This window comes from Scyliorhinus torazame, chromosome 5, assembly GCF_047496885.1.
Source record: "Scyliorhinus torazame isolate Kashiwa2021f chromosome 5, sScyTor2.1, whole genome shotgun sequence".
Classification (NCBI taxonomy): domain Eukaryota; kingdom Metazoa; phylum Chordata; class Chondrichthyes; order Carcharhiniformes; family Scyliorhinidae; genus Scyliorhinus; species Scyliorhinus torazame.
The window spans coordinates 79,478,071-79,500,211 of record NC_092711.1 but is presented as its reverse complement, the minus strand read 5'-3'; the positions used below and the strand labels follow the sequence as shown (position 1 = coordinate 79,500,211).

Here is a 22,141-nt window from a genome sequence, read left to right as displayed (position 1 = left end):
CCAGAAGCTCCTTTTCAACTGTGTTCAGAGTCAGGAAGAACAATGGTGAATGCTGGAAACGAAGTGTCCCGGGGGTAATCCACGAGGACCAGACAGGATTTGTAAAGGGCAGGCAACTAAACACCAATGTGCGGCAGCTCTTAAACGTGATAATGATGCCATCGGAGGAGGGAGAGGCAGAGATAGTGGCAGCTATGGACGCGGAGAAGGCCTTTGACCGAGTAGAGTGGGAGTACCTCTGGGAGGTGCTGCGTAGGTTTGGGTTCGGGGTAGGGTTTATCGATTGGGTTAAGCTCCTTTACAGAGCCCCGATGGCGAGTGTAGTGACGAACCGGCGGAGGTCGGAGTACTTTCGACTGTACCGAGGGACGAGGCAGGGATGTCCCTGTCCCCCCTGTTGTTCGCATTGACGATCGAACCATTGGCCATGTCATTGAGGGAGTCTAATAAATGGAGGGGGGTGGTCCGAGGGGGAGAAGAGCATCGGGTGTCGCTATATGCGGCTGACCTGTTGCTGTACATGGCGGATCCAATGGAGGGGATGGTGGAGGTCATGCAGACTCTAAGGGAGTTTGGGGAGTTTTTGGGCTATAAGCTCAATGTAGGGAAGAGTGAGCTCTTTGTATTACAGGCGGGGGATCAAGAAAGAGGGATAGGGGACCTACCGCTGAGGAGGGTGGAGGGCAGCTTTCGGTATCTGGGGATCCAGGAGTTGGGGGACCCTACATAAACTGAATCTGACAAGGTTGGTGGAGCAAATGGAAGAGGATTTCAAAAGATGGGACATGTTACCGCTCTCGCTGGCGGGTAGAGTGCAGTCGGTCAAAATGGTGGTCCTTCCGAGGTTTCTGTTTGTGTTTCAGTGCCTTCCCATCGTGATCACTAAGGCCTTTTTTAAGAGAGTAGGCAGGAGTATTATGGGGTTTGTGTGGGCGAATAAGACCCCGAGAGTAAGGAGAGGGTTCCTGGAATGCAGTAGGGACCGAGGAGGGTTGGCGCTGCCAAACCTGGGGAGCTACTACTGGGCAGCAAATGTGGCGATGATCCGCAAGTGGGTTATGGAGGGAGAGGGGGTGGCATGGAAGAGGATGGAGACGGCGTCTTGTAAAGAAACGAGCCTGGGGGCATTGGTGATGGCACCGCTGCCGCTCTCGCCGACAAAGTATACCACGAGCCCGGTGGTGGTGGAAACGCTAAGGATCTGGGGCCAGTGGAGACGGCACCGGGGTGCAATGGGAGCATCGGTGTGGTCCCTGATCGGGTAACCACCGGTTTGTCCCGGGGAAGATGGATGGGGGGTTCCAGAGCTAGCATCGCGCGGGGTTTGGAAGAATGGGGGACCTGTTCATCGACGGGATGTTTGCGAGCCTCGGGGCACAGGAGGAGAAGTTCGAGTTACCCCCGGGAAATGTCTTTAGATATATGCAGGTGAGGGCTTTTGTGAGGCAACAGGTGAGGGAATTCCAGTTGCTCCCGGCACAAGAAGTTCAAGATAGGGTGATCTCGGGTGTATGGGTCGTGGAGGGCAATGTGTCGGAAATACACCAGGAGTTGAAAGAAGAGGGGGAAGGGCTAGCAGAAGAGTTGAAGGGTAAATGGGAGGAGGAGCTGGGGAAGGAGATCGAGGAAGGTCTGTGGGCTGATACCCTAGGTAGGGTCAATTCCTCCTCCTTGTGTGCCAGGCTGAGCCTGATACAATTTAAGGTGGTCCACAGAGCGCACTTGACGAGGGCGAGGTTGAGTAGGTTCTTTGGGGTAGAGGACAGATGTGGAAGGTGCTCAGGGAGCCCGGCGAACCATGTCCATATGTTTTGGTCATGCCCGGCACTGGAGGGGTTCTGGAGAGGAGTGGCGGGAGAGGAAAGTCCGGGTCAAGCCAAGCTGGGGGCTAGCACTATTTGGAGTAGTGGAAGAGCCGGGAGTGCAGGAGGTGAAAGAGGCCGGCATTCTGGCCTTTGCGTCCCTAGTAGTCCGGCGAAGGATCTTGCTAATGTGGAAGGAGGCGAAGCCCCCGCCTGGAGGCCTGGATAAATGATATGGCTGTGTTCATAAAGTTGGAGAGGAATAAGTTCGCCTTGAGCGGGTCTGCGCAGGGGTTCTACAGGCGATGGCAACCGTTCCTAGACTATCTCGCGGAGCGTTAGAGGAAGGTCAGTCAGCAGCAGCAGCAATCTTGGGGGGGGGGTGGAGGGGACGTCCTGGGAGGGGGGGGGAAAGGGGGGACTGCCTGGGAGGGTGGATGAGCAAGAGATAACATAAAGGGTTGGGGAAACTGGCACGTACGGGTGAGGGCTAGTGTCCAAAGGTTTTGCACTGAGTGCTGAATTTGGTGCATTTTGAGTGCTATAGTAAGTTTAGTGACCGAGGGAGTATAAGGCTTCATTTTTATCTAAAGGTTAGTCTTGCTTTTATTTAGTTAATTAACTTAAAAGTTGCAGTTTGGTTTAGAAGAAGGTGAATTTTCAATCAGCTTTAAACAAGCTTCTACTTGTAGGCACTTGCAGCTGGAGCTTGTGAATTAGTTAATTGGATTAGGCCAGTTTTCAGAGGCTAGATTCACAGTATAAAAGTGATCCCCTACAGTGCAGACTTTGTTTGCACTGAGTGCTGGATTTGGTGCATTTTGAGTGCTATAGTAAGTGTTTGGTGAGCGAGGGAGTTAGGTGAGGAGGGAGTAAGGTTCTCCTTTCATTTTATTTCCGACATTTCCGCAAAGAGTGAAAAGAGAGCCAGGAGTTTACAGAAAGTGTAGCTGACTGGGAGCAGAGTCGGAGGGCGGAGATCTAGTTAGTCCACAGGGCAGCTATATTATGTCAGGTAAGGGGATGGAGGCTAGGCCAGTTGCATGCTCCTCCTGTAGGATGTGGGTGGTGAGGGATACCAGCGGTGTCCCTGCTGACTATACCTGCGGGAAGTGCACCCAACTTCAGCTCCTCAAAGACCGTGTTAGGGAACTGGAGCTGAAGCTGGATGAACTTCGGATCATCCGGGAGGCAGAGGAGGTGATTGAGAAGAGTTACAAGGAGGTAACCACACCCAAGGTACAGGACAAGAATAGCTGGGTTACCGTCAGGGGGGAAAAAAACAAACAGGCAGACAGTGCAGGGATCCCTGGTGGCCGTTCCCCTTCAAAACAAGTATACCGTTTTGGACGCTGTTGGGGGGGGAATGACCTACCAGGTGAAGGCCCTAACGGCCAGGTCTCTGGCACTGAGCCTGGCTCTGGGGCTCAGAAGGGAAGGGGGGAGAATAGAAAAGCAATAGTAGTAGGAGATTCAATGGTTAGGGGAATAGATAGGAGATTCTGTGGTCGCGAGCGAGACTCCTGGAAGGTATGTTGCCTCCCGGGTGCCAGGGCCAGGGATGTCTCGGATCGTGTCTTCAGGATCCTTAAGGGGGAGGGGGAGCAGCCAGAAGTCGTGGTGCACATTGGTACCAACGACATAGGTAGGAAAAGGGGTGTGGAGGTAATAAACAAGTTCAGGGAGTTAGGCTGGAAGTTAAAAGCCAGGACAGACAGAGTTGTCATCTCTGGTTTGTTGCCAGTGCCACGTGATAGCGAGACTAGGAATAGGGAGAGAGTGCAGCTGAACATGTGGCTGCAGGAATGGTGTAGGAGGGAGGGTTTCAGGTATTTGGATAATTGGAGCGCATTCTGGGGAAGGTGGGACCTGTACAAGCAGGACGGGTTGCATCTGAACCAGAGGGGCACCAATATCCTGGGAGGGAGGTTTTCTAGTACTCTTCGGGAGGGTTTAAACTAATTTGGCAGGGGAATGGGAACCGGATTTGTAGTCCAGCAACTAAGGAAGTCGATATTCAGGACGCCAAAGCGTGTAATGAGGCAGTGGGGAAGGGAACACTGACAAAGGAGAGTACTTGCAGGCACGGAGATGGGTTGAAGTGTGTATACTACAACGCAAGAAGCATCAGGAATAAGATGGGTGAACTTAAGGCATGGATCGGTACTTGGGACTACGATGTGGTGGCCATCACGGAAACTTGGATAGAAGAGGGGCAGAAATGGTTGCTGGATGTCCCTGGTTATAGATGTTTCAATAAGATTAGGGAGGGTGGTAAAAGAGGTGGTGGGGGTGGCATTGTTAATTAGAGATAGTATAACAGCTGCAGAAAGGCAGTTCGAGGAGTATCACCCTACTGAGCTAGTGTGGGTTGAAGTCAGAAATAGGAAAGGAGCAGTCACCTTGTTAGGAGTTTTCTATAGGCCCCCCAATAGTAGCAGAGATGTGGAGGGACAGATTGGGAAACAGATTTTGGAAAGGTGCAGAAGTCACAGGGTAGTAGTCATGGGTGACTTTAACTTCCCAAATATTGAGTGGAAACTCTTTAGATCAAATAGTTTGGATGGGGTGGTGTTTGTGCAGTGTGTCCAGGAAGCTTTTCTAACACAGTATGTAGATTGTCCGACCAGAGGAAGGGCAATATTGGATTTAGTACTTGGTAATGAACCAGGGCAAGTGATAGATTTGTTAGTGGGGAGCATTTTGGAGATAGTGACCACAATTCTGTGACTTTCACTTTAGTAATGGAGAGGGATAGGTGCGTGCAACAGGGCAAGGTTTACAATTGGGGGAAGGGTAAATACGATGTTGTCAGACAAGAATTGAAGTGCATAAGTTGGGAACATAGGCTGTCAGGGAAGGACACAAGTGAAATGTGGAACTTGTTCAAGGAACAGGTACTACGTGTCCTTGATATGTATGTCCCTGTCAGGCAGGGAAGAGATGATCAAGTGAGGGAACCATGGTTGACAAGAGAGGTTGAATGTCTTGTTAAGCGGAAAAAGGAGACTTATGTAAGGCTGAGGAAACAAGGTTCGGACAGGGCATTGGAGGGATACAAGATAGCCAGGAGGGAACTGAAGAAAGGGATTAGGAGAGCTAAGAGAGGGCATGAACAATCTTTGGCGGGTAGGATCAAGGAAAACCCCAAGGCCTTTTACACATATGTGAGAAATATGAGAATGACTAGAGCGAGGGTAGGTCCGATCAAGGACAGTAGCGGGAGATTGTGTATTGAGTCTGAAGAGATAGGAGAGGTCTTGAACGAGTACTTTTCTTCTGTATTTACAAATGAGAGGGGTGATATTGTTGGAGAGGACAGTGTGAAACAGATTGGTAAGCTCGAGGAAATACTTGTTAGGAAGGAAGATGTGTTGGGCATTTTGAAAAACTTGAGGATAGACAAGTCCCCCGGGCCTGACGGGATTTTGCCAAGGATTCTCTGGGAAGCAAGAGATGAAATTTCAGAGCCGTTGGCAATGATCTTTTCGTCCTCACTGTCAACAGGGGTGGTACCAGGGGATTGGAGAGTGGCGAATGTCGTGCCCCTGTTCAAAAAAGGGACTAGGGATAACCCTGGGAATTACAGGCCAGTTAGTCTTACTTCAGTGGTAGGCAAAGTAATGGAAAGGGTACTGAAGGATAGGATTTCTGAGCATCTGGAAAGACACTGCTTGATTAGGGATAGTCAGCACGGATTTGTGAGGGGTAGGTCTTGCCTTACAAGTCTTATTGAATTCTTTCAGGAGGTGACCAAGCATGTGGATGAAGGTAAAGCAGTGGATGTAGTGCACATGGATTTTAGTAAGGCATTTGATAAGGTTCCCCATGGTAGGCTTCTGCAGAAAGTAAGGAGGCATGGGATAGTGGGAAATTTGGCCAGTTGGATAACAAACTGGCTAACCGATAGAAGTCAGAGAGTGGTGGTGGATGGCAAATATTCAGCCTGGATCCCAGTTACCAGTGGCGTACCGCAGGGATCAGTTCTGGGTCCTCTGCTGTTTGTGATTTTCATTAATGACTTGGATGAGGGAGTTGAAGGGTGGGTCAGTAAATTTGCAGATGATACGAAGATTGGTGGAGTTGTGGATATTAAGGAGGGCTGTTGTCGGCTGCAAAGAGACATAGATAGGATGCAGAGCTGGGCTGAGAAGTGGCAGATGGAGTTTAACCCTGAAAAGTGTGAGGTTGTCCATTTTGGAAGGACAAATATGAATGCAGAATACACGGTTAATGGTAGAGTTCTTGGCAATGTGGAGGAGCAGAGAGATCTTGGGGTCTATGTTCATTCATCTTTGAAAGTTGCCACTCAAGTGGATAGAGCTGTGAAGAAGGCCTATGGTGTGCTCGCGTTCATTAACAGAGGGATTGAGTTTAAGAGCCGTGAGGTGATGATGCAGCTGTACAAAACTTTGGTAAGGCCACATTTGGAGTACTGTGTACAGTTCTGGTCGCCTCATTTTAGGAAGGATGTGGAAGCTTTGGAAAAGGTGCAAAGGAGATTTACCAGGATGTTGCCTGGAATGGAGAGTAGGTCTTACGAGGAAAGGTTGAGGGTGCTAGGCCTTTTCTCATTAGAACAGAGAAGGATGAGGGGCGACTTGATAGAGGTTTATAAGATGATCAGGGGAATAGATAGAGTAGACAGTCAGAGACTTTTTCCCCGGGTGGAACAAACCATTACGATGCGACATAAATTTAAGGTGAAAGGTGGAAGATATAGGAGGGATATCAGAGGAAGGTTCTTTACACAGAGAGTAGTGGGGGCACGGAATGCACTGCCTGTGGAAGTAGTTGAGTAGGAAACATTAGGGACCTTCAAGCAGCTATTGGATAGGTACATGGATTACGGTAAAATGATATAGTGTAGATTTATTTGTTCGTAAGGGCAGCGCGGTAGCATTGTGGATAGCACAATTGCTTCACAGCTCCAGGGTCCCAGGTTCGATTCCGGCTTGGATCACTGTCTGTGCGGAGTCTGCACAGCCTCCCCGGGTCTGCGTGGGTTTCCTCCGGGTGCTCCAGTTTCCTCCCACAGTCCAAAGATGTGCAGGTTAGGTAGATTGGCCATGATAAATTGCCCTTAGTGTCCAAAATTGCCCTTGGTGTTGGGTGGAGGTGTTGAGTTTGGGTAGGGGGCTCTTTCCAAGAGCCGGTGCAGACTCAAAGGGCCGAATGGCCTCCTTCTGCACTGTAAATTCAATGATAATCTATGATTAATCTAGGACAAAGGTTCGGCACAACATCGTGGGCCGAAGGGCCTGTTCTGTGCTGTATTTTCTATGTTCTATGTTCTGTGTAAATATATCATTTTGCCATGTATATATCTTGCTCTGCGTGATTTCTTGTTTTTTTGTTACGGGGGGGGGGGGGGGGGGGGGTTATTGTTTGTAAGGGAGAAAAATTGTGTTAAGAAACTTTAATAAATATATCTTTTTAAAAAAGTGAATGCTGGAAACGTGTGTCAAATCTGAGATTGGTGTAAAACTGATGTTCCTGATTGAATGTAAAACAGCTAATTCCAGACTGAAAATGTGTTTGTGTGACAGTCACAATGAATTAATTGAATAGAAACCTACTTAACATAGATTGGTTGAAGTCTGCGTTAAAATAGCAGCTGTTAACTGCTGGGACAATTAGACAACAGTTTCATTCCTGGATAAAGAAGGAGAACCAGTGTGTGTCCAAGAATTTCCAGTTTTATTGATGTGTGCTTCCCACATTCTGTCCTTTTAAATAAACCTCACCCCTACCAGCCTTTAACAATCAGAAACATACCAGAGAAAAGGGCGAAGCTGTGTCTGCCCCTTTAACTGGGAGCTGAGCAGTGTCAGAGCCCCGACTGTCCCTTTAAGAATGAGTGATGTGTTCAGCTGAAGATTCCTATTGGCCGTTTTCTGGGTGGCCTCCTTATTCTGATAATTCTCAGTGATCCTCGGGTATGTGAACCTGCTCTCCTGTCTCTCATTCTCTTCTCTCTCAGATTCTCACTTAACCTCTCTCCGCTCTCACACTCACTCATTCCACATACCTCCCACCTCTCTCTATGTTTCTCTCTGACACTCACTCCTTTAACCTTTCTATTTCAGAGAGCGCCTAAACTTACTTAATTTCTCTCTCTGAAGAAGCACAGAACACACTGAACCTCTCCTCCAACATCTCATTTATGAAGACTCAATCCTTTCTCTCCCTATCTCCCACTTTCTCTCTTTCTGATTGGCCCTGACTAACTTTAAATCTCCTATTTTCTAATAACTATCTTTGAGGAAAATTTTATTTTGTATAATGTGCCCTTATTTCTCCCAGTGATAATCCTCAGTCCATCTTCCAATTCAGTGAACATGTTAAAAATCTAAATAACCTCATATTTTGATGTTTAAAATGGGAAGTGAGGTGAATGTAATGCTGAGACCAGCAGAAATCTGTGTGGGTGTTCTTGATGCTGTCAGAGTGAGTTCACCCTCACAGGCAGGAAGACTGTTCACGGTGATAACATGAAACTGACGCCTGCTGTTTCATTCTCAGTTAACACAACTTCCTGTTTCTCTGCTGCCGGTTCCAAACCGCACATCTCACTTCTGAGCAGAAAATAAATCCAGGGACCCCAATCTGGTGAGAACATCTGCTAATGCGGTTCTATATCTGCCCACAGAGTCAGGGCAGAGTCACACAGATCACATTGTGGTGACATTTACAAATGAGCCGGTTATTTCTGTTCAGAGTCTCCATTCCCGGACAGAACCGGCTGTGTCTGTGGATCAGTCACTAAGTTCCCTCTGCTCTCTGTAGCTGGGAACTGATAAGCTGCTCCCTTATATTTTATATAATTCTATCTGTGTTACTTGTTTCTTCTATTTCTCAGCTTTTATCTCTCGCCACCTCACCTTTCTGCTGTTTAAAATCTCAATTTTTCTCACAGTTCTTCTGTCTCTCCTTTCCTCTGTATCTCTCTCTCGATGTCTGTATGATCCTATTTAATAGTGGTGTTGAATTTCATGATGGTGTTGTAATAGATTAAAGAAAGAAAGAAGGAGAAAACCAGTAAACGTTGGAAAAGCTCAGCAGTTCTGGCAGCATCGGTACTGAGAGGAACAGAGTTAACGTTTCTACTCCCTGTGACTCGGAACAGGAGAAACCGGGATTGTCCCTCTGAGATCAGGGAAGGTGAAAAGTAGATTTAATAGAGGTGTTTAAAAGGAGGAAGGATGTGAGATAGTGTCGATGGGGCGAAACTGTTTCCCAAGAGCAGGAGGGTTTGTAACGAGAGGACACCGAGATTTAAGATATTTGACAACAGAACATAAGGGGGTGATGAGGAGAATTGTTTTTACACTGTGATGTGATGTGATGTGGAATTCACACTGACACGCTGCAGGAAGCAGATTTAACAGTAAATTTCAAAGGGAATTGGATAAATTCTTGTGGACGGTAAATTGGCAGAGTTATGGTGAATGGGGTAATTGGACAGTTCACTCATCTTTGTGACATTCTGAATTTTCCTCTAACTGATGTTTTAACATTTGACCTTTTCTTTTTTTAAAATATATTTTATTCAAATTTTTTTTGCCAAACAAAACAATACAAAGGTTTTCCTTTTTACAACAGTAAAACAGTATAAATAACAGTGGCCGTTTTTAACAAATAAATAAATAATATATAAACTAAATGGCAACTGCCCTATCAAAAATAATAACTCTCCAAAATAAAATCAAACAATCCAATATACATAGCCTAATACAAATATTTATACAAAAACACCCCTGAGGACCCGCCCGGGCCCTCCCCTCCCCTCTCCCCCCCTTCCCCTCCCCCCTCCCCTCTTCTCCCCCCCCCTCTTCTCCCCCCCCTCTTCTTCCCCCCCCTCTTCTTCCCCCCCCCCTCTTCTTCCCCCCCCCCTCTTCTTCCCCCCCTCTTCTTCCCCCCCCCCTCTTCTTCCCCCCCCCCCCTCTTCTTCCCCCCCCCCCCTCTTCTTCCCCCCCCCCCCTCTTCTTCCCCCCCCCCCCTCTTCTTCCCCCCCCCCCCTCTTCTTCCCCCCCCCCCCCTCTTCTTCCCCCCCCCCCTCTTCTTCCCCCCCCCCCTCTTCTTCCCCCCCCCCCCTCTTTCCCCCCCCCCCTCTTCTTCCCCCCCCCCTCTTTCTCCCCCCCCCCTCTTTCTCCCCCCCCCTCTTTCCCCCCCCCCCTCTTTCCCCCCCCCTCTTCCTCCCCCCCCTCTTCCTCCCTCCCCCCCCCTCCCTCCCCTCTCCCCTCCCCCCTCCCCTTCCCTCCCCCCCTCCCCTTCCCTCCTCCCCTTCCCTCCCCTCCCTCCCCCCCTCCCCCTCCCCTCCCCTCCCCTCCTCCCTCCCCCCCTCCCCTCCCTCCCTCCCTCCCCTTCCCCCCTCCCTCCCCTCCCCCCCCTCCTCCCCCCCCTCCCCTCCCTCCCCTCCCCTCCCCTCCCCTCCCCTCCCCCCTCCCCTCCCCTCCCCTCCCCTCCCCCCTCCCCTCCCCCCTCCCCCCCCTCCCCCCTCCCCTCCCCTCCCCTCCCCTCCCCTCCCCCCCCTCCACTCCACCCCACCCCCCCCTCTCCCCCCCTCTCCCCCCCTCTTCCCTCCCCCCTGGGTTGCTGCTGTTACCTTCCCATTTCCTTTATCGTTCTGCGAGGTAGTCAATGAACGGTTGCCACCGCCTGGTGAACCCTTGAGCCGAACCCCTTAGTGCAAACTTTATCCGTTCTAGTTTTATAAACCCTGCCATGTCATTTATCCAGGTCTCCACACCCGGGAGTTTGGCTTCCTTCCACATAAGCAATATCCTTCGCCGGGCTACTGGGGACACAAAGGCCAAAACATCAGCCTCTTTCGCCTCCTGCACTCCCGGCTCTTCTGCAACCCCGAATATAGCCAACCCCCCAGCTTGGCTCGATCCGGACCCCCACCACGTTCAAAAGCACCTTTGCCACCCCCACCCAGAACCCCTGTAGTTGACATGACCAAAACATGTGTGTGTGGTTTGCTGGGCTTCTCGAGCATCTCCCACACCTATCCTCTACCCCGAAAAATTTACTGAGCCGTGCTCCGGTCATATGCGCCCTGTGTAAAACCTTGAATTGTATCAGGCTTAGCCTGGCGCACGAGGACGACGAGTTTACCCTACGTAGGGCATCAGCCCACAGCCCCTCCTCAATCTCTTCCCCCAGCTCTTCCCATTTCCCCTTCAGCTCATCCACCATGATCTACCCTCGTCCCTCATTTCCCTGTATATATCCGACACCCTACCATCCCCCACCCATGTCCCCGAGATCACTCTATCCTGAACCTCCTGCGTCGGGAGCTGCGGGAATTCCCTCACCTGTTGCCTCGCGAAAGCCCTCAGTTGCATATACCGAAATGCATTCCCTTGGGGCAACCCATATTTTTCTGTCAGCGCTCCCATACTTGCAAACGTCCCATCTACGAACAGATCTCTCAGTTGCACAACCCCAGCTCTTTGCCATGCTCCAAATCCCCCATCCATTCTCCCCGGGACAAACCTATGGTTATTTCTTATCGGAGACCACACCGAGGCTCCCGTCCTTCCCCTATAGAACATAGAACATAGAATTTACGGTGCAGAAGGAGGCCATTCGGCCCATCGAGTCTGCATCGGCTCTTGGAAAGAGCACCCTACCCAAGGTCAACACCGCCACCCTATCCCCATAACCCAGTAACCCCACCCACCACTAAGGGCAATTTTGGACACTAAGGGCAATTTATCATGGCCAATCCACCTAACCTGCACATCTTTGGACTGTGGTCTCTTCCACGCCGCTCCCTCCCCTTCTCCCATCCACTTCCACACCATTGAGATATTGGCGGCCCAGTAGTATTCACTTAGGCTCGGTAGTGCCAGCCCCCCCCTATCCCTGCTACGCTGCAAGAACCCCCTCCTCACTCTCGGGGTCTTCCCGGCCCACACAAAACTCATGACACTTTTCTCAATTCTCTTGAAAAAAGCCTTCGTGACCATCACCGGAAGGCACTGAAACACAAAGAGGAATCTCGGGAGGACTACCATTTTAACCGCCTGCACCCTACCCACCAGTGACAGGGGCACCATGTCCCATCTCTTAAAATCCTCCTCCATCTGTTCCACCAATCTTGTTAGATTAAGCCGGTGTAAGGTTCCCCAACTCCTAGCTATCTGAATCCCTAAGTACCGGAAATCTCTTGTCACCTTCCTCAGCGGTAAGTCATCTATTCCCCTGCTCTGCTCCCCCGGATGCACCACAAACAGCTCACTCTTACCCATATTCAATTTGTACCCTGAAAATTCCCCAAAATCCCTGAGTGTCTGCATTATCTCAGGCATCCCCTCCACTGGGTCCGCAACATACAGCAATAAATCATCTGCATACAAGGATACCTGGTGTTCTTCTCCTCCCCTGAGCACTCCCCTCCACTTCCTGGAGCCCCTCAGTGCTATGGCCAGGGGCTCAATCGCCGATGCAAACAGTAACGGAGACAGGGGACACCCCTGCCTCGTCCCTCTATGAAGGCGAAAGTAATCAGACCTCTGTCTGTTCGTGACCACGCTCGCCACCGGGGCCCTATACAGCAGCTGTACCCATCCGATTACCCTTATCCAAAACCAAATCTCCTCAGCACCTCCCACAGATAATCCCACTCCACTCTGTCGAATGCTTTCTCGGCGTCCATCGCCACCACTATCTCCGCCTCCCCCTCTGGTGGGGGCATCATCATTATCCCTAGCAACCTCCGTATGTTCGTGTTCAGCTGTCTCCCCTTAACGAACCCAGTTTGATCCTCGTGGACCACCCCGGGGACACAGTCCTCTATCCTCGTCGCCATCACCTTGGCCAAGAGCTTAGCATCTACATTTAAAAGGGAAATGGGCCTGTAGGACCCACACTGCAGCGGGTCTTTTTCCTTCTTCAAAAGGAGCGATATCGTTGCCTCCGACATAGTCGGGGGCAGCTGCCCCCTTTCCCTAGCCTCATTAAAGGTTCTCGTCAAAAGCGGGGCCAGTAAGTCCATATACTTCCTATAAAATTCCACCGGGAATCCGTCCGGTCCCGGGGCCTTCCCCACCTGCATGCTCCCAATCTCTTTTACCACCTCCTCCATCTCAATCTGTGCTCCCAGTCCCACCCTCTCCTGCTCCTCCACCTTAGGGAATTCCAGCTGATCCAAGAAACACATCATTCCCTCCTTCCCTTCCGGGGGCTGAGCCTTATATAACCTCTCATAAAATGCCTTGAACACCCCGTTCACTCTCTCCGCTCCCCGTTCCATCTCTCCCTCCTCATCTCTCACCCCACCTATCTCCCTCGCTGCTCCCCTCTTCCTCAATTGGTGGGCCAGTAGCCGACTAGCCTTCTCTCCATACTCATACTGTACACCCTGTGCCCTCCTCCACTGTGCCTCCGCCTGACCCGTGGTCAGCAGGTCAAACTCCACATGTAGCCTTTGTCTTTCCCTGTACAGTCCCTCCTCCGGTGCCTCCGCATATTGCCTGTCCACCCTCAAAAGTTCTTTCAGCAATCGCTCCCTTTCTTTACCCTCTTGTTTCCCTTTATGTGCCCTTATGGATATCAGTTCCCCTCTAACCACCGCCTTCAACGCCTCCCAGACCACTCCCATCTGAACCTCTCCATTGTCATTAAGCTCCAAGTACCTTTCGATGCACCCCCTCATCTGCCAATAAGCCCATGTCTATTCTCCAGAGTGGGTGCTGTTCTTTTTCCTCTCCTACCTCCAAGTCTACCCAATGTGGAGCGTGGTCCGAAATAGCTATAGCCGTATATTCCGTCCCTGTCACCTTCGGAATCAGTGCCCTTCCCAAGACAAAAACGTCTACCCGTGAATATACTTTGTGGACATGGGAGAAAAATGAGAACTCCTTACTCCTAGGCCTACTAAATCTCCAGGGGTCTACTCCTCCCATCTGCTCCATGAAGTCCTTGAGCACCCTGGCCGCTGCTGGCCTCCTCCCGGTCCTGGACCTCGATCGGTCCAGCCCTGGATCAAGCACCGTATTGAAATCTCCCCCATTACCAACTTTCCCGCCTCCAGGTCCAGGATATGTCCCAACATACGCCTCATAAAATTTGCATCATCCCAGTTCGGGGCATATAGGTTCACCAGAACCACCGCCTCCCCTTGAAATCTGCCACTCACCATCACATATCTACCCCCACTATCCGCCACTATGGTCTTTGCCTCAAACAGTACCCGTTTCCCCACCAAGATAGCCACCCCCCTGTTCTTCGCATCCAAACCCGAATGGAACATCTGCCCCACCCATCCTTTAAGTAGTCTGACCTGGTCTATCAGTTTCAGATGCGTCTCCTGCAACATAACCACATCTGCCTTTAATTTCTTTAGGTGTGCGAGTACCCGTGCCCTTTTAATCGGCCCGTTCAGCCCTCTCACGTTCCACGTGATCAGCCGGGTTGGGGGGCTCTTTACCCCCCCCCCCTTGTCGACTAGCCATCCCCTTTTTTAACCCAGCTCCTCACCCGGTTCCCACGTACCCGTGTATCCCCCTGACGGCGCCCTCCCGCCTCGACCACCCCATCACATAACAGCTCCCCCTTCTCCTTAGCAGCAGCAACCCAGTTAAACCCCCCCCCCCCCGACCCCCCCTCCACTAGATCCCTTCCTAGCGTATTTGCACCCCCCATGCTGCTCCCAGAAGTCAGCGAACTCTGGCTGACCTCGGCTTCCCCCCTTGTCCTCGGCCCCCACTGTGCGAGGCCCCCTCCTTCCTGCGTCCCTGTTCCCGCCATAATTACCATAGCGCGGGAACAAAGCCCGCGTTTCCCTCTCGGCCCCGCCCCTAATGACCGGCGCCCAGAGCTCCTCATACTCTCCTCCCCCCCCCCCCCCCCCCCCCCCATCATGGGGAAGAGAGAAAAGTTACAGGATCGCAAGATTAACAAACTGAAAAATCACCCCCCCCCTTTTTTCCTCGCCCCACATAATCACCCCACCACTTTGTCCCAGAAGTTCTTTCTCTCGCCAGACTATTCCAGCTTCTCGTCCACAATGAATGTCCATGCCTCTTCTGCCGTCTCAAAGTAGTGGTGCTTCCCTTGGTGTGTGACCCACAATCTCGCCGGTTGTAACATTCCAAACTGGATCATCTTTTTGTGAAGCACCGCCTTAGCCCGATTAAAACTTGCCCTCCTTCTCGCCACCTCCGCACTCCAATCCTGGTATACGCGGATCACCGCGTTCTCCCACCTGCAGCTCTGAGTTTTCTTCGCCCATCTTAGGACCATCTCTGTCATTATAGCGGTGAAACCTCACCACTATGGCTCGAGGTATTTCTCCTGCCCTTGGTCTTCGCGCCATAACTGGATAAGCTCCCTCCACCTCCAAAGGGCCCGTCGGGGCCTCCGATCCCATTGGCGAGTGAAGCATCGTGCTCACATATGTCCCGACGTCCGCCCCTTCTACGCCTTCGGGAAGACCCAGAACCCTTAAATTCTTCCTCCTCGAATTATTCTCCAGTACTTCCAGCCTTTCCACACACCTTTTGTGCTGCGCCTCGTGCATCTCTGTCTTCACCACCAGGCCCTGTATTTCATCTTCGCTTTCAGCAGCCTTTGCCTTCACGACCCGAAGCTCCTGCTCTTGAGTCTTCTGCTCCTCCTTTAGCCCTTCAATCGCCTGTAATATCGGGGCCAACAACTCCTTCTTCAATTCCTTTTTCAGCTCTTCCACACAGCGCCACAGGAACTCTTGTTGGTCTGGGCCCCATAACAAACGGCCACCTTCCGACGCCATCTTGCTTTGAGCTTGCCTTCCTTGCCGCTGCTCCAGAGGATCCTCCGCAATCCGGCTGCTATCCTCTCCTTTCTCCATGCGTGTCCGGGGGATTCCCTTCTAGTTTACCGCACAGTGTTTTTGGCCGTTTAAATTGCCGTTGGGGCTCCTATTAAGAGCCCAAAAATCCATTCCACCGGGAGCTGCCGAAACGTGCGACTTAGCTGGTCATCGCCGCACCCGGAAGTCCATTTGACCTTTTCAATCACAAAGTGTCTCAAAGAGAAGATTAAAACTTTGGTTTTGATGAGCTGTCAGATACATTTCCCTAACTTGAGAACCGCAAGAACGATCTGAACATTTTCAGTACCTCCAACAGATGTACCTCGGATATCAGAAATCTCTGGAGTTCCCCATGTCCTCATTGCTCTCCCCTTGGGTATAACAGCTCTCAGTCAGGTGGAGTCAGTCACACGTGTCTCTGTCATGTTTCCATTCCTATTTTATCCCACACCTCTCAGTGACACTCACCACAACACAGAAACCTCAAAATATCATTGCTTCCTTACACCTTGTCCTCCTATTACAATTGGATATTTATTGGGCCTTTTGTCTCCATTAATGTCAGCTTACCTGCCGTTGAAATGACCTCGGAGACACTGGAACCAGACTCTGTTTATTATACCAGACTCCAATCAGCCCAGGACCTGCAGTGGTAACATACACCAGAATTGGAATAAAAGGCAGGTTATTGTCTAATAAAGGGGGCAGCACGGTGGCCTAGTGCTTCGCACTGCTGCCTCACGGTGCCAAGAACCCGGGTTCGATCCTGGCCCTGGGTCACTGTCCGTGTGGAGTTTGCACCTTCTCCCTGTGTCTGCGTGGGTCTCACCCCCACACCCCAAAGATGTGCAGGGTAGGTGGGTTGACCACACTAAATTTCCCCTTAATTGGAAAAAAATGAATTGGGTACTCTAAATTTATTTCTTTAAAAGGTTATTGTCTGAAAGGTTATTAGGGCAGCACGGTAGCATTGTGGATAGCACAATTGCTTCACAGCTCCAGGATCCCAGGTTCGATTCCGGCTTGGGTCACTGCCTGTGCGGAGTCTGCACATCCTCCCCGTGTGTGCGTGGGTTTCCTTTGGGTGCTCCGGTTTCCTCCCACAGTCCAAAGATGTGCAGGTTAGGTGGATTGGCCATGCTAAATTGCCCTCAGTGTCCAAAATTGCCCTTCGTGTTGGATGGGGTTACTGGGCTATGGGGACAGGGTGGGGCTGTTGACCTTGGGTAGGGTGCTCTTTCCAAGAGCCGGTGCAGACTCGATGGGCCGAATGGCCTCCTGCTGCACTGTAAATTCTATGATCTATAACAGCGACAGAGTAACACACACCAGAAATTGATTATATTATGCTGTCAACAAACCATGACTAATTCACTATTTTATGAAAACAAAATTTAGTTATGGTTCTCCAGATACTGACTGTGGCCGCTCTCACCATTTGAAACTGTCACAATGCCCAGGTGATTGACAGCGGCTCCGGACCAATAGGATCAGGTGGGGCAGGACTGGTGGACCGACCGGGAGAGGCTGGTCCTCCAACCAATCGGAGTGAAAGAGTGGCGGGGCCTGCTGTGATTGAAGCATGCGCAGTGTGGGTAATGGCGACGAAGAGCGGTTGCTTCTTTACACCCGCAGTAAGTAAGCGTTGGTTAACAACATGCAGAGAGGGAGAGATCGCGGGGAATGGCGGAAACGCTGCGGAAGCACCTTGTGTGAGTCAGTAACCTCGGAAAAGTGTTTACCAGACCCAGATTGTACCGAGCGGGGCTGCAGTTCCTCATTTTCAGCCTGGGTTAATGGCCACCATCTTTATTGGAATGTGTGCACCATGGCGCATGCGTGGCCGCCATCTTTCTAGGGGGCAATGTTTCAATGAGTGGGAGGAGCTTGTTACCCATTGTTCAGAATGGAGGCAACATGTCCATCAATCTACATCACCCTTTGAGTCCCAATGTCTGAATGTTGGGGCGATGGATTGATGGAAAGAAAGGGAAATACATCCTGCTCTCCTGATCCCAATACCTCATGGTCTCAAGATCTGTGGTTCTGTCCATCATGGCAGAAACTCAAGACTCTGAGCTGACGTCATCCTCAAATTGAAGGACTGCTGATGACGACGAGGGGCAAAGTACAGCAGCGAGCATGATCGGTCATTCTGGATTAGGGAGCAGGAGAAAGAACGTTGGAAATTTCTATCCTAGACTGACAATCATAGAATCCCGTCAGTGCACAAGGAGGACATTCAGCCCCTCAACTCTGCACAATCCTCAGACAGTTTCTGAGGAGATGGACGGATTGAATGGTTAGGAAGTGGAATTCGTAGCAGGGAGTGAAGACAATGGCTTCAGTCTTCCCAAGATTAAAATGGCAGAAATTTCTAACCCAGAGATGGAGAGATTTTTCAGGGAATCAAAGGATTTGAGGAGGAGGCCAGGAAATTGGAGATTAAACCAAGATCAGCAATTATCATAGTTAACGTTGAAGCAGCTCAATGGGGCTTATGGTTTACTCCTGCTCCTATTTCATTTGTTCATATAAAGGCCAGAATCCTGTGTAGGTCCAGACCGGATGGTAGGTTCCCTTCCCTGAGGACATCACTGAAACAGTTGGATTTTTGTGACAACCCAACAGTTTTCATGGTCACTTTCTCCCAGTGCCGGCCCCACAAATGACCAGATGAATTCAGCTCAATTTCACAAGCTGCCTTTGTGTTTTTGTGGGTTCTCTCTCACTCCTTTTTTTTCTGTTTTAAATCAATTTCACAGGGTGTTAGAAGGGGAGGATTTGCAGTTGGGAAACTGAAAACAGACATCACATCAGGATCTGAATATCATCAGATTTTTAACATGCAAGAAAATAGCAATGCTAGCAGTGCGGAGAAATGTGGGGACTGTGAGCAGGGATTCAGATCCCTTTCGGAGCTGGAAGCCCATCAGCCCAGTCACACTGGGGAGAGACTGTTCACCTGCCCAGAATGTGGGAAGGGATTCACCTGGTCATCCAATCTGCTGAGACACCAGCGAGTTCATAGTGGGGAGACGCCATTCACCTGCCCAGAGTGTGGGAAGGGATTCACTCGATCATCAGGGCTGCAACAACACCAGTGGGTTCACACTGGGGAGAGGCCATTCATCTGCTCCAAGTGTGGAAAGGGATTTACTGATTCTTCCACTCTGTTGAAACACCAGCAGGTTCACACGGACGAGAGACCTTTTAAATGTGTAGACTGTGCGAGGTGCTATAAAAGTTCCCTCAACCTAATGCGCCATCAGCGAGCTCACACTGATGAGAGACCGTTCAGGTGCTTGGACTGTGGAACTGGGTTCAGGCAGTCATCTGAACTCATTGTACACCAGCGAATTCACACTGGAGAGAGGCCGTTCACCTGCCCCGAATGTGGGAAGGGATTCACTCGATCATCAGGGCTACTACAACACCAGCGAGTTCACACCGGTGAGAGGCCATTCTCCTGCTCCAAGTGTGGAAAGGGATTCAGCGATTCATCCACCCTGCTGAAACACCAGCAGGTTCACACTGAAGCGAGACCATTTCAATGCACTGACTGTGGGAAGTGCTATAAAAGTCCTGTGGATCTGATGCGCCATCAGCTTGTTCACACTGATGAGAGACCATTCAGATGCTCTCACTGTGGGACAGGGTTCAGACAATCATCTCAACTGACTGTACACCAGCGAATTCACACCAGGGAGAGGCCATTCACCTGCTTCGAGTGTGGGAAAGGATTCACTCAGTCATCCACTCTGCAAAGACACCAGCGAGTTCACACTGGGGAGAGACCGTTCCCCTGCTTCGTGTGTGGGAAGAGATTCACTCGGTTGTCCATCCTGACAAGTCACCAGCGTGTTTGTAAATAATTAGTGATTGTATTTTACTGTTAATCACATCCAGGAATGAACCTTGTTCATAAATATTGATTTCTACTGATGTTTTATCAAGAAAATTTGTCAGAAGAATCTAAGAAATTGAACTATTTTCTATGTGTAATATCATTTTATGCAACTGGTGAAGTGGTCCTTACGATGGGAGATAGAGTAGCTGTGTGAATTTAAACTGAGTTTGATGTGTTAATGAGCCCGGCTAGACTTCAAACCAGATGTTTACCGAAAAAATGTAGTCAGGTTGGGTAGCGAACAGAAACAGATGTAAATGGGTGTTGTGATTCAAAAGATAAAATATGCAAGTGTAGCCATCTGGGATGGCCACTTCCAGAATACAAAATGGACGCTCGCAAATAATATAGGGAACTGTGGACAATGTTAGGAAAACAAGCAGGCACAGAGCCCGAATGCAGATTGGGGAGACAGCTCCCAGACGGAATTGAAACTATAGGTCGATTCGCATATTGATGGCCCATCTCCGGGAACAAAGGAAAGCCACTCAGGTAACCGATACTGTTTCAGGCATCCCGGCGCCAGTTCCCCAACCGAAAGCACAAACAAAGCAAGGCCAACGGCTACCAAAGACACGCTCAGCTATCAGGGCACCTACCCCTTTATTGGTGAAGATCAATACCAGTGATCGAGAAGCGGCCCGATTAATTGGGGCCAAGTTTAAGGCCCACCTAAAAGCGTGCGAAGCCCCTCCGGGTATAAGAAGGAACCCCCCACGAGAGAATCGCTCTCTTGGAATTGGCTCTCAAAGCGGAGAGACCCTTCCACCAGCTGCACCAGAAGCAAGTAAGTTCAAGGTCAACGCGCGCTACCAGACCGACGACCTTAGCTGTTCTCCTGTACCTCTTCGTACCCAACAACCTCCGATCCGAACAACAGATCCCCTGACTGAGTGGGCACCAGAAGCTAAGTACAGGCGTTAGTGTTAGAGATAGTTTAGTTTGTGGTACTTTGTGCATGTGTAGATCTTACTGTGTGTGTAAATAAATAGTATTGACTTTGAACTAACTAACTGGTGTATTGGCTCTTTGATTAGTATTCGGATTTGAACCTTGTGGCGGTATCGAGAGATACCTGGCGACTAAAGCAAACACAATTAGGATTAAGGAAGGTGACCATATTAACCCCCATATTTAGAACCAGAGAAACAGAGCAACACAAGGTGTGAAAGAAAGGTGTCATGAATGAAATATGGATAAAGTAAATTCACTTTTTAAAATTATGAATGTTAAAGTAAAGAGATTATGTTAATCAATTCTGGGAGAAATTAGTTCAAAAGAAATTGGGTAAAGTGATGGAGAGATCAAAGGGAAAGAATGTAGTTAAGGGGATGCGGATTGTCACAAGTAGGCTTCAAATTAAGTTACTGTTAAAAGCCCCTGAAACCTGTGAAGATGCTGTTTGAATCTCAGCCCAGAAAGCTGTGTGAAGGAAGCCAGATTTGAAAAGCCCGTTAACTGCTGGTTAACCTCAGGAGCAAATTGGAGTAAAGGCAGTTTGGGACAAGGTTTCTGCATTTTATAGATCTTAAAATCTATAAGGCGTTGCTGGACAGATTGGGGAAGGTTCACTCTGAGGTAGTTAAATTAAGATTGTTTGGAACTGTTTAAAGTATTGGGATGTGTGAAGCCATTGCCTTATTTTAAGTGTACTTCTATATCATTTTATTTATTTTCCTATTCCATCATAAACATTTACTTTGCAATGAAACCATCACAAGTAGTCAGGGACATCATTTCTCTGGTTCACAACCTCTCCTTGTGCTATACAAATTGCAAAGACAAACTGGGAGGACAAATGTCTCAAATTTCCTTTTTGGCTATGCCCTTAACAGTAAATAAACTCCAGCTCAGTTATAGGGGTTAATATTCCAGGTAAAAGTCAAATAAATCAGCATTGCGTGAAACAATGTGCATCAAGTATTTCAAAATATTTCTAACAAAAGTTCTTCCTTTTGAAATGTTCTCCCCCCTCCCCCTGTTTCATCCATCCTCACCTCCGACAACAAGTATGTGGAGTTCATGGGGTTTCTTTGTCACTGAGATTGGGGCAATCTGATCAGCTGCCTCTGCTGCTTCCCTCCCTCCCACTAACCCACCAGACCAAACTGTCTAAAGTTCCTCCTCGTCTGAGCCCTGAACTCGGATCTTTCTCCAGTTTCTCCCCAATCTTCTCACTCCCTCCGAGCTTATATTGTCCATCAGACCCAACTTCTGTTCCCTTGACTCCATTCTCACAAAACAGTTGACCATCCAACCTCTCTATGCTAGATGATATGTTTCCAGTTCTCTCTCATTTGGTTCTGTCCTTCTCACTTTAATGCAGCATCATCTCCTATCCTAAACATAACACTTGACCCCACCATCTCTACAAATTTCCAAGACATTTAGGGCAGCACGGTAGCATAGTGGTTAACACAATTGCTTCACAGCTCTAGGGTCCCAGGTTCGATTCCCAGCTTGTCTGTGCGGAGTCTGCACGTTCTCCCCGTGTGTGCGTGGGTTTCCTCCGGGTGCCCCGGTTTCCTTCCACAGTCCAAAGATGTGCAGGTTAGGTGGATTGGCCATGCTAAATTGCCCTTAGTGTCCAAAATTTCCCTTAGTGTTGGGTGGGGTTACTGG

The 22,141-nt window shown here is 49.7% G+C and overlaps 2 protein-coding genes across 2 annotated transcripts in view; both read left to right on the top strand.

The window, feature by feature from the left end:
• Nucleotides 1-22,141, top strand: part of LOC140418562 (uncharacterized) — a 244,209-nt gene that overhangs the window by 53,647 nt on the left and 168,421 nt on the right. The window lies entirely within an intron of this gene.
• LOC140418564 (uncharacterized) lies at nt 17,166-20,528 on the top strand. Its single transcript, XM_072502082.1, has 2 exons — nt 17,166-17,243; nt 18,375-20,528. The coding sequence occupies exons 1-2, from the start codon at nt 17,208-17,210 to the stop codon at nt 19,482-19,484; spliced, it is 1,146 nt and encodes a 381-aa protein (XP_072358183.1). The 5' UTR covers nt 17,166-17,207; the 3' UTR covers nt 19,485-20,528.